This window comes from Syzygium oleosum, unplaced genomic scaffold (genome assembly GCF_021117445.2).
Source record: "Syzygium oleosum isolate NSW1041296 unplaced genomic scaffold, Sole_v2.1 Sole_v2.21, whole genome shotgun sequence".
Lineage (NCBI taxonomy): Eukaryota > Viridiplantae > Streptophyta > Magnoliopsida > Myrtales > Myrtaceae > Syzygium > Syzygium oleosum.
In genome coordinates, this window is record NW_026607505.1 from 4,251,265 (window position 1) to 4,263,615 (window position 12,351).

General features: G+C 38.5%; 1 protein-coding gene and 1 long non-coding RNA gene across 3 annotated transcripts; one reads left to right on the forward strand and one right to left on the reverse strand.

The window, feature by feature from the left end:
- The first annotated feature begins 4,716 nt into the window (after positions 1 to 4,716).
- Positions 4,717 to 7,534, forward strand: LOC130140739 (uncharacterized). Of its 2 annotated transcripts, XR_008818736.1 has the most exons (3): positions 4,717 to 5,024; positions 5,871 to 5,927; positions 7,052 to 7,534. It is a non-coding gene; the product is annotated as an uncharacterized LOC130140739 (long non-coding RNA). The 2 variants fall into 2 exon arrangements; XR_008818735.1 differs by lacking the exon at positions 4,717 to 5,024 and having other exon boundaries at positions 5,060 to 5,927.
- A 2,609-nt stretch (positions 7,535 to 10,143) lies between these two features.
- On the reverse strand, positions 10,144 to 11,264 carry LOC115670956 (leucine-rich repeat extensin-like protein 3). Its single transcript, XM_030592374.2, has one exon. The coding sequence runs from the start codon at positions 10,917 to 10,919 to the stop codon at positions 10,284 to 10,286; it is 636 nt and encodes a 211-aa protein (XP_030448234.1). The 5' UTR covers positions 10,920 to 11,264; the 3' UTR covers positions 10,144 to 10,283.
- Between the last annotated feature and the right edge of the window lie 1,087 nt (positions 11,265 to 12,351).

The window sequence follows — 12,351 nt, forward strand, 5'->3', positions numbered from 1 at the left end:
ACATATAGCGAGATATTTGTAATCGGTCATGTTAATCTCTGGATGAAGAAAATTTATTTCCATTGGTATATGATATGTGACTTCTTAGGAAAAAAATTGTTCATCTTGATAATTTGTCGCTTAAATCTCTCTCTCTCTCTCTCTCTCTCTCTCTCTCTCTCTCTCTCTCTCTCTCTCTCTCTCTCTCTCTCTCTCTCTCTCTCTCTCTCTCTCTCTCTCTCTCTCTCTCTCTCTCTCTCTCTCTCTCTCTCTTAGTTTGCCTAAGTTGCTGCCTTTATAATGCCTGACCCATTACTACTGCCGCAATGCTTGAACCGTTGCCATTGAAGTGATATCTGAGTTGCTGCCTTGCCATCCAAAGCACACACAATCAAACACACACCCTCTGTCTGTGTATGTTTGTATGTGTATCTTTGTATATATGTGTATCTGTGCCACACCAAGGTCGTGTAGTCCATATGATGGAGGTCGCGACCTTCTAATGACCTAATTCTTGAGCTCCCCTTAGGTGGGAGACATAGCCAATCTATGTGCCAATCTAAGGTTGAGATTTCAAACTGGGCGCTTGAGGTTGCGATGGCAATCCTTGTCGAATGATTCCAACTTTAAAAACGAAAAGTACATGAGATAATGACACAAATGGTTCATAAACTTTGGCTAAATGTGTAATGTGGTTCTTGAACTTTTAATTATTTAGTGTGGTCCTTAAATTTTAGTTCAATGTGCAATATGGTCCATGAACTTTTAATTTGTTCAATAGACTTTTGGTACATATCTAATGTAGTCCTTAGACTATATGAAAACGTTTAGTATTGTCTTTCTATTAATTCGAGTTCAGAGACAACATTGAACATTTTCATATAGTCTACGGACTAACTACATTGAATATGTACCAAAAGTTCAAGGATTACGTTGAACAAATTAAAAGTTCAGGGACCACATTGCACATTGACCTAAATTTCACAGAGTACATTGCATATTGGGCCAAAATTCAGAAACAATTCGTGTCATTTTCCCAAATTACAAAGATACATATCTAGAATGATCTATGTAAATTATCAAGATTATATCACATCAAAATTCTTTTTTCTTTTTAGATTTGGGAGGGAGGGGGGTGGGGGGTGAAGATGCTCATCATAGTTGGGGTTTGATGCTCTCGTTGCTCCTTTAGTATTGGGTTGAAAGGGGAAAAGAGTTTTTGTGCTCGTGGAATGGAACAATGTATGTGTACGCATTCCCACCACCCCCCACTCCAAAAAGGGAAAGTCTTGATCATCATTAAACAATTGCCCACTTCCCTAAAGGGTATAAATTTTTTATTTTGTGCGGTACCCACCACTTACCATCATTTTAAAGTACACCCAAAGAACAAGAATCCCTTGGCATACGAAGACGGAACAGTGAATGGTGATTGAATGATGAGCAGCTGCATTATTTTCTGCAACTGAGCATGTAGCCCTAGCCCTCACTGTCCAATCATTTTGACCCCCCTTTTGTTTAACAGCTAGTTAACCAACCTACCTAGATCTCCATTGATGACTTGGGTTTGGCTTTTATCTTGTTCATCCATAGTCCTTCCAATTGGATTTGAATCCAGCTTAAGGTGATTGGTTCAGATCATTTGACAAATCATTACACAGTTCATGTGGGAATCTTTCATGATTTTGAGATGGTATATGTTGATGAACTAAGCGGCTTTCCTTCTCTCAAAACAGCACAACCAATCGAGTTTGTCAAGCAATTGAAGGTACATGGTCCCATCTATCGGCATGAGGGCATACACGCCTAAATAAAGGCAACCGATATAAACGAGCGAAAAAGCTGTGCGTGAGGAATTGAATTCATGGCCTCTGACCTTAACACCATACCGAGGCTGCTCGAGAAAAGTTTTTCTTTTGTAAATGGTGATTAGTATAGAAATATAATGTTTAACGAGGTGCTTTACGCAAGAATCGAAATCTACTCGCGAATGTATAAAAGCAATGACGTCCCCGCAAACCACGCACTCGCAAGGATTGGTCGGGACAAATGTCGATGATTCTCAGCATGTTATTATTTGTGCTAAACTAATATAAAGCAGTAGAAAAGCAAAAAAAGCATATATACTTTAAGTTGCTTTAGCGCCGTATTAGATCTTTGCGTGAGCATGTGTTAATGAGTCTCTGTTGGTCTCTCATTGGCTGAATCAATCCAATTCATGAAGAGCACCTTCTAAAATCTTTTTCTCAAAAACAAATGTGTATATTGTTTTCTTTTCCAGAAGGTGGGGCCTGCCATTAGGGTTTCTTGATTTAGTTTATGGCCTGAACGCAGTTGAAATGATAAATTAGTTAAGGAAAGTGCATGTCTCTTTGCAAGAACGAAATATTGCCTACCTTTTCTTTGTATCACGATGGATATATTCCAAGGCATGAAGACACACAGCAAAAAACATACCCTAATTTTAATTGGCACTACTTGTGAGGAACATAGTCAAAGTATATGGTTTCTTTCCCTATTTAAGGAGGTCCAAATATCTTTTACATCAAGTTTATGGTTTCTTTCCAGAAGTTCGAAGAATGGAAATTTGAACTTTGATGAGAGACTGAGGGAGGATTTCAAGATTCAAACGCAAAGTCTTCTTCTATAAAATCGAGTGGAATTGATGTGAATCTGTTTGGACACATGATAAAATAGTAGATGAAGGCATCTTTAATAATCCAAAATATTTTCCAGAAAGAGCAAGAGGTTCTTACCTTTGCTTGTAGTATCTTCAAGATTTGCAATTTAGCATAGACGGAATATCGTCAAATTGAGTATGCCATTCCAATTACTCCAAAACTCTATATTGTTTACCGAATCTCCAAAAGTCAATAGAACAATGATATTGACACTCCCCGACACGTAATTTTGTTTTCTAGTCATCTTGTAAAAGTTGATTAAATGACATAACATGTCATATCAACCCAACAACACAGAGACTAAAGGATTGAAATCTCTCGCATTTTGGTATCAGAGTTAGTGCCCGACTTCTTCACGCCTACTTTTACCCTTTTAAGGCTTTGCTCTTGATTGTTGTTGCCTAATGATTAAGTCTATCACAGCATTTGCGCTCTTTGGTGCCTAATGCTGTCTCCTAGGCAACGCATTGTAATAGTGTTGGCATACACTTAAGCAAAGAAATATTTTCGTGTTGCAATTGTAGTGGTATAAGGTCATTGTAGTGAAAGTCTTAGGTTTCTTTGACAATCAAGTTATTACCTATACTACATATAAAGCAAACGTTAAATTTGGTATCCACATTTAAATGATTAAAATACCTTTGTTTTCAACTTTCAATGTAAAAAAGAAGTAAAGAGCAATTAGATATTAATAATGAAAAGCCAAATTTCCCAAATGATGAGGTGACAAATCTATAACTTTTATGTATCGTATATTTCATTTTTAAAAAATCTTATCCTTATTTTCTTACTTAAAACCATCAAATCCATTTTCACTTTTGGCCTAACTTTTACTTAAAACTGTAGAGCACCCACGGATGATCTAGGTACGCATAGAACAAACTCAAATTGCCTCGAACCTTATAGCCCTAAACCTTAGTTGATGTCGAAGACATAGAAATTTGATAAGGTTGTATGAAAGTTTTTTGATGGAGCCGGATGACTGGACAAACCCAACCCATCTATCTATCTCCACAGGCACATGAACGAGTGAAAAGCATCGATATGACTTGAAGAAAGCGAACGTGATGAACGCAGGAAGGACTAGCGTGGGGATTGGGGGCCGATACATGTCGAATCACTAGACGCATTGGTAACCGTGATTGAGATAAACGAGCCTTAAATTCATATCCCAGATCAATCACTTGACGACAAGCTGTGCACTAAAGACGCTTGATGGCAATAGCCCTTGACTGAAAGATCCAGTCAAACATGTATTTATGGATATGGTCTTCCCAGGTTGAGTTGGATTGACAGTGCTATCTTTTTCATTCCCTGTTGTTTTCCTCTTCCCAAAATCATGGGTCTTATCTGCAGTTTCTTGGTCTTTTTTTCTTTCCTTTTGTGCTCCCTAAGCTCGATCAACTCCTCAGTACGTTAGCTTCTACTGTGCAATTTGGACCGTGGTCATTGAAACTTTATCCGCATGATTAGATAACAAGAAGATCATGTTTAAGTAGAGAATTCGATCAGGAAAGGGGAATGTAATGGCATCAATAACGAAGAAGCTTACAGCGAAGAATGTTAGGATTATTGATCTTCATGTGGAATGGTGAATGCACATCAAGGAAACAAAAAAGAAAAAGAGACCAAGTAAACGGTGAAATGCTGACTATGAGATTGAAAAAAGGGAGGAAAGAGAGATACCAAATAGATAGGTTTATCTCATAATTAACTGGATGTCCCAATCAAAAGTTATTTTTGTCATTCATCTTTAAAAACATTGGTGTATTTAGCCAAAAAGGGTGTACAAATATCTCCGCTTAACGATAATGCACTGAAAACTGTAAATTTTTCTTAAGTAGTCTGCTTAACAAGTGCCGAGAACACTTTTGAGCAAAACCCTAATATTGAATTATGCTTATAAAAACAATTGTGATCGAACTCAATTTTTTCAAGTGAAGAAGACAAGTAGACTATTTCCTCTTTGTATTGTCGATACTTTATATTGGATGGACGAGATGTTGGAAAATATCCTTTTCACCTACGTGGTCTCTCTCTCTCTCTCTCTCTCTCTCTCTCTCTCTCTCTCTGTGGGGGAGTGATTAGCAATAAAATATTAGGGCAACCAATGAAAGAAGAAGCCCCATTTATGCTGTGCCCGGCCACCATCTCTCTCTCTCTCCATCTATATAAACACCATCACGCTAAGCTTGTTCCTCCACAGCATCAAATCATCACAATCCCTTGTTCCTCTCTAATAGAACAGTAACGCAGAGTGAGGGAGTTAGGATCTGAGGAAGATGATGCACGCCAGATTCGACGGAGTGGACAGATCGATCTGGGGTAAACAAGGGAGGTGACAGAAGAGAGTGAGCACACATGGTACTCTTTCTTGCATGTCTTAATTCATGCTCGAAGCTCTGTGTGCTCACTCTCTGTCTGTCACCCCCTTCTCTCTCTCTCTCTCTCTCTCTCTCTCTCTCTCTCTCTCTCTCTCTCTCTCTCTCTCTCTCTCTCTCTCTCTCTCTCTCTCTGTTTTTGCTCTTCTCTTGTTTATGCATGTGTGAATTTGTGATGCATTTTCTCTGCCTGTTGTGTGCATGTGTGAATTTGTGATGCATTTTCTCTGCCTGTTGTGTGCTTGATCTGCCCAGAAAACCTTGCATCTTTTTTGTTTGCTGTAGTTGTTTTAAGGTTTCAAAGTACAACCTCAGTGAACATATGTTTTCTTTTTTGGGTTTTACCAGATCTTCTATGTTTGTACTTTTATACGCAGCTGATAATTTGCCCCCAGCGAAATGGAAGAAGCTAGGGTTGAATTGAATTTAATAACAAAATTTTTCCCCTTAATTTTTTTTTTGTGTAACTGACCGATAGATCCTGCTCTTGTACTTTTTTCGGTACTTAAAATGACAAAAGGTCTGTACTTTCACCATCCAAAAATTACAGTGTCCAAGAATTCTGTCTTCCTCAAATAATTTATTAGTGAGTAGTGAGATCTTTTTTGTTTTTTGTTTTTTGTTCTTTTGGTTCTGTGTTTTTGAGTTTTAGCAGATCTAGACTTCCTGTTTCAGAAAAACCATCTCCAAGGTTGTAGATTCCCCAGAAGAATCAGATCTATCAGTTTATTCTTCTTCTCCTTTCAATCATATTTCATTTCACCTTCTTCTTTACATTGTTTATGTTGGAGTTTTTCCTTTTCCATTTTCCTTTTTTGGGTTTTTGCAGGGTGATGCATTTTGAGATGGGTTCTTTACAGGAGTGGCAATTTCAATTGATCCTGAGGTAAACTTGCAACATTTTTATATTGTATTGTATTTTATAGTTTCATCTTGTTCGCTACTTGTATATCTTTATTTTTCTGGTTCAGTAATGCTAGTTATGCTAAGGCCGATTTACAAGAATTGATATCCTAAGTGATATGACAGATTATCTGTCATTTTAAATGCTCATTTGTAGTCTCTCACGTCATTTTCTATAACATGTTTGCGTTGTGTGTCAATTTTAAAATACCTAGCATTAGTCCTTCGCAATTTCTCTTTTCATTTTCATTTTGGCTTTTGGGATGTAATAGATCTCTCTCTCTCTCTAATGTTGCAGGATTAATTCATCAGTCTAATGAAATCTAAGATTTCTTAGGTCATTTCATATTAAGTGGTTTTACATGTTGTGGGCTTTACTGATGAGATTTGATTAATTATTTTGTCAATTGGTACCATTGGAGTCAATATTACATTAAGCCAATAGAGAGATCACTTTGTTTTCTGAGAATAAGATTCTTGGCTAAAATAACGATGAGTGGGTGTTTCACTTTAATTAGATTAAATAGATCTCACTTAACAAATGACTGGTTACCCTTGCCCTATGGCTCTACAAAACTTACAAATCAATGGGGAAGAACATGGAATTAATTAGCGTATCATAGGTTGACCGGTTGTCTTTGTGATTCTGGGAATGACCTATCTGGTATATGTCTTGATACAGGGCCTCAAAAAGGTTCCATATTCTTAATCTAATTGAATTAATGTATCAAAAAGTTGATTGATTGAATAAACTTTCTCCTATTATTTAGGATTATGTTTACCTTTTCTTGTTCTAACAATAACCAACAAGCCCTTTCCCATTGGTTAGCTTGTTTCACTACATGGATCTTTTCACACGATTGCATTTTCGTAGCTTGCCACATCTTCCTTTACATCCAAATGTTTGAGATCTTTTTTTCCCCAAAGTATCAGTATGTCCATATCTTTTTTAGCCTTCCCTTGCTCATTTTCTGTATTTTGTTAATCTTTACTGTTAGTTTAATTCTTCTTAATGAACACTCCAGTGGAAAAAAAGGATTCATTCATAGGATTTAATTTGCTGGATTGACCTTTCCATAGTTAAGGAGGATCTGGTCGATTTTGCAGGTATATAGTTTCACAACCCATATGGACCAATTGTGACTGAAGTACTCTCATAAGTTAGAACTCTCAGTCTCAAACGAACTAAGGGCGAGCTAGAGCACTATAAGATCAGCAGCAAAGTAGCGAGTGACAAGATCATATCCAGAATCTTGTGATGGCATAATAAGTGTATCTTCATGTACTTGCAATCTGAAAATGCTTTCTTGCTGATTGGATCATGCACCTCGGTGGTGCAGAGCCATCTCTCTTTTTGGATATATGGAATTAGAATGGATGTCAAATAGGGCATGAATGTTCATTGTTCTGAACATAGCTCAGAACTCATGTTGGCTGCATTACTCTCGATGATGCTATTACTTAAGTTAGCAATTTATCTTCATTGATGTGTTATATTATCACTGGATTCTCAGAGCACTTGTTTAAGCTTTACTATATGGACAGAAAATTTGTACCTTGAGACGATGAAGTGTTGTAATTTTACCTCCATCTTTTCGAGTTATTAGCACTATTTGTAATGATGGGGATGCCCCTAGGTTGCTGTATTTCATGTGATTTATAATACCGACATTTTACACCAAAAAAGAAGAGGATGAAAGACCTTCGACCACTTCTTAATATTGTATGATCATTTGCTTGATGGAAAGTGAAATATAGAAACCAAGTCATTACGTTCTGAAGAGAAAAGTTCAATTACAATGGAGATGTGTTGATATTTACAAATATGCTATAGAGGAATGTTTATGTCTTGATGCCAATCCTAATGGTACAATTATTACTTACTAATTAATTCAATTTCGAACATTGAATGTGAAAATCCCAAAATGTGGCGACAAAAGATGCAAAAATGTGGGGGGCCATGGCGGTGGGTTGCTGTGCTAGTCTCCCCCGAGGAATAGTCGAGGTGCGCGTAAGCTGGCCCGGACAGCTCGGTTACCAAAAAAAAAAAAAAGATGCAAAAATGTGGGGGCCCTGGCGGTGGGTTGCTGGGCTAGTCTCCCCCGAGATATAGGCGCCCCGATTACCTGTGCGGGCTCGTCCCCCGGGAATGGTGGCGGATCCTCGGTTACCAAAAAAAAAAAAGATGCAAAAATGTTGTTCTAATTGAAGAGTTTGATTGTGGGTTTTTCTTCCACTATTGTTAAGATTGATTGGGTTTGTTCTTCCTTGATTCTGATCTAATCCTATTGATTCTCATCCTTGATTGTTTATAACTTCAATGTTATTTATAATCAACACCAATCAAAGGGCGATTTTTTGTTTGAATCTTGTGATATTCATCTTTAGATAGAAAAGGGTTAGCTGCTCATTTTTCGAGATAATAAATTTGTAATTTATCTAGCAAACATGGTTAATTCAAAGAGGTAAGATAATTTCAATTCAAAGAGGTAAGATAGTTCAAGTGAAGAAAAACATGTGACACCAATCACTAAAATCAATTGACCAAAAAAATTAACTTACTAGGGTCATGTTGATGATTGCCTCAGGAAAAGTTGCTGTTGCTAAGCACTTAATGAGAAACTGTTGGATTTGAGCATTGATCATGTATATATTACGAGAAAACTTTGTAACATTTTCTTATTTGGTTACTTAACTTAGACCCGAAAATTCTCTTTTATCACTTATTATTGTAAATTGTAGATTACAATACAATCTATGATGCATTTGCATGGCATTTTGTTAAAACATTTGGAGGTGTAGAGCTATGTAATTTTATCCTTACATAAGAAAATTTTACGAGTCCATGTCGATATTGTTTTCTAACTTTTTACGCTTCATATATTTTTGGGAAAATGACATAAATGGTCTTTGAACTTTAACCCAATGTACAATGTGGTCCCTAAACTTTCAACTTGTTCAATGTGATTTTTTAACTTTTGGTACATGTTTAGTTTAGTCCTTGAACTATATGAAAATTTTCAATGTTGTCTTTCCATTCATTCAAGTTCAGGGACAACATTGAACATTTTTGTATAATTCAGGAACTAAGTTGAACATGTACCAAAAGTTTAGAGACTACATTGAACAATCTGAAAGTTCAAGGACCATATTGCACATTGCGTTAAAGTCAAAGGACTACACAGAACAAATTAAAAGTTCATGGATCACACTGTACATTGGGCCAAAGTTCATGGACTATTTGTGTCATTATCCCTATATTTTTTGCTCCGACGCTTTTGAACATAATCGATCATCATAAATTTTTTTTCGTTTCATATACAAAATGAATCATTTTTACATGAAATCACAAAGAAACTTTAATTTTGCTGTATCTCAATTTGTTGGAAACAGAAATGGCCTAACATTAAAGTTACAGGTGTAATGTGATCATCCATAATAATGTCCATCACTTTTAGTTAGCAGGTGCCAATGGCCAGAATAGTCATGGGGACGGAATGAAGAAGAGTTTTAGGTAATGCAATCTAGTCTTCCGGGCTGGTCATTTCACATGTTCTTTCTGGGGTCTCCTGAAGCAGAAGTAATATAATAGTTTCTAGCGGGCCCAACAAGGCCCACACAAACTCACCAATGAGCCCCTCCTCATTTTCTTTCTGTCCTTTCTTCTTTGCCCTGTCTACTATTGTCGAAAGGAAAAGAAAAGGGAAGTGAATGCATTCAGATATCAGGCAACTCAAATAAAGGTAGAGTGTTCAATGAGCTCATGATCATCTGATGTTTATTCCGCGCTGTCATGTTAACGTGTTGGTACCGATCCAAATGAATGTTGTCGGATACGTATGATAAGAAATGTACATTATCTATTGTCTATTCGTCGGATCACTTATTACTTAGACATGTCTTGATAACACGTCGAACATTCATGGAAAACGCTTAAACAAAGCACGAATGCTTGAAGGACCCATGTGACTAAAGATAACTCGAATTGTCTAACTCAAGGGTGTCCATTAGTTCATGCTTTTTAACCAACACACATGAGATATATGAGTAAAGTCTTGATGGCATGCCTTTCCAGCTACTGGAGTTAGTGCCAGTATACTCAGAGCTCAACTCAATTAGCTATTCGAATTATTCGGACGCAACTAGAACTCGGAAAAACACCGAGCCGAGCACGGTGGCAAAAAATTTGACGAAGTGTCTCAAAAAGGGCCAATTTGCAGCTTGCAACATAAACTACAAAGAAACTTTTATGAACAGCTAGCATCCAGAACTTACAAGCACCAAACTTAGTGAATAAATTCTTGCGCTCTGGCTATGCCCTCTCAACCATATCCTAAGATCATATAACAAGGAAGAACAACAACAACAACAACAACAACATAAAGAAGTGACAATGACCAGCTAAAGAAGCAGCTTCTGAGGCATTGAAATAGTAGTAAGGATAAGAGTAATCATGCCCTCCCATTCCCGTTCCTGGAATCCCAGGACCAGAAGGTGCATTGTTGGAGTACTTAAAAGGAGGCGGCGGAGCGCTCCACGAAGGGTAGAGCGACGGCGCCTCGGGCGGCGGCAGCAGTGTTGGCAGAGGCGGGCCGGGAGGGGTCAGCGGCAGAGGCTCCAGCGATGGTGGCGGCGGCGAGGAGTAATAGTGAGACTCGGGCGGAGGATGATGGTGGTGGACAGGCAGCGGTGGTGGGGGCAGCGTCGGGAGCGGCGGCAGCGGCGGTGAGGGCAGCGTCGGGAGCGGTGGCAGCGGAGGCTGATATGTTGGCATTGAGAGTGGAGGAGGGGATGAGCAAATGACAGGGCAAGTGGCACAATCACTGATGCAAACTACGCCAGTAGTGGGTGTGGTCAGGGGCATTTGGCCCTGTGAAGTCACTCCACCTGTGAGCCAGAGCAGTGCACTGAAGATTCCAACTTTGAGTACCAATGGAGACCCGAATGAGCTCAACCTGAGACAAGTCCAACTCATCTTCTTGATGATGTTTCAGCTGGCATAAGCTTGAGAAGAAGAGAAGAAGCTGCTTGGTATGGCGATTCACCAGAAGGTGTGAACTCAAGAAACTACACTGTTGTGCTTGTGCTTATCTTGTCCTTTTTGGTGAGTGACTTTATGATGAGTGGCAAGATACCCCTTTTGCACTCCTTAGCTGGTGTGTGTTTCTTTGTAAAGCTGGATTCTTCTCTCTCCCTCTGTCTGGTGTGGAAGAGGAGCCAAATGGAGTCTCTAGTTCATTACTTAATGGAAGTTTTATCTGTTCGGTTTTGGATTAACCACTAAGAGAAGATTCAAAAAGTTGAATTCAGATGCACCCTTTTTGCGGGGTGTTGTGGCTTCTTTTCTTAGTTTAATTCGGCCAAAGTAGGGCGCTACTCCCAAGAACTTTCCCTTCAAATTTCTTGAAAATTGCACTCTACGAGTGAGACAGCATTGTCAAAAGTGCCTTGACTATTGCACTGTGCCCTAAATTTATGGATGTGATTGCACAGATTTTAGCCTTGATGCCTTATGTGTGAATGGGAGACGCAGCTCACCCACAGGGCAGGACAGAGTGGGGACATGGGGACAAATTTCTACTCAATGCCGCGCGCATAGTTGGGCTGATATTTGGATGCAAATGTTCGTCTAAAGTTGTTTTCATAGAAGGGATCAAATATCGTCGTTAGATCTTGTGGGACCGTACTCACGCATGATTCGCATGGATTGGCCCGGCAATGTGCTCTCTCTGGAGCTTCTCGCCAGTCAATTATTGATCCCTCTATGACAGAGTTATCTCCTCCTTTGGATATGAAACACCAAGATTACAAGTCAAGAATGATGTCTATCAGATAATCAGAGAAAGAATCACCATGTTGGACCGTCAAGAAATGAATCATTGCGAGGACCCAGAAAAAGGGGCTTTATTACATGAAAGGACAGAATTTAGAGACCCCCAGAGATAAAAGTGTCTATTCTTTTAATCCCCTTTTATTCCCATGGAGTGGAATCCTAAGTGAAAGTTGCTGGACAGATGCTGTTGCTTTTTTGCTTTTGACTCTCACATATCACAACCCAATCACCTCGTTTTGTGCATCAGGTCCTAGCCACACAGACACACCTTTTGCTTTTATTCTTCTTTATTCTTATGCTTCTCTTTGGAAGGTTGGCCTCCAACATTCCACTTCCATTCCTGATTCTAGGGAAATCTTGTTTGTATTCAATTGAATTAGAGGTTGGCATCATCACATTACATAAGTAATGTTTTTTCAATTGAAAATCTCAAGAAACCTAGTCTAAAAACATGTAACTTAGTCTCGGCAACCTGATTGTTAGAATGATTACCACAAAAAATAAAATCACGAGAAGACATGATAAGGCCAAGAAACTTGGAAGAAATGCGGTGTCGATACTCGTCATAAGGAAC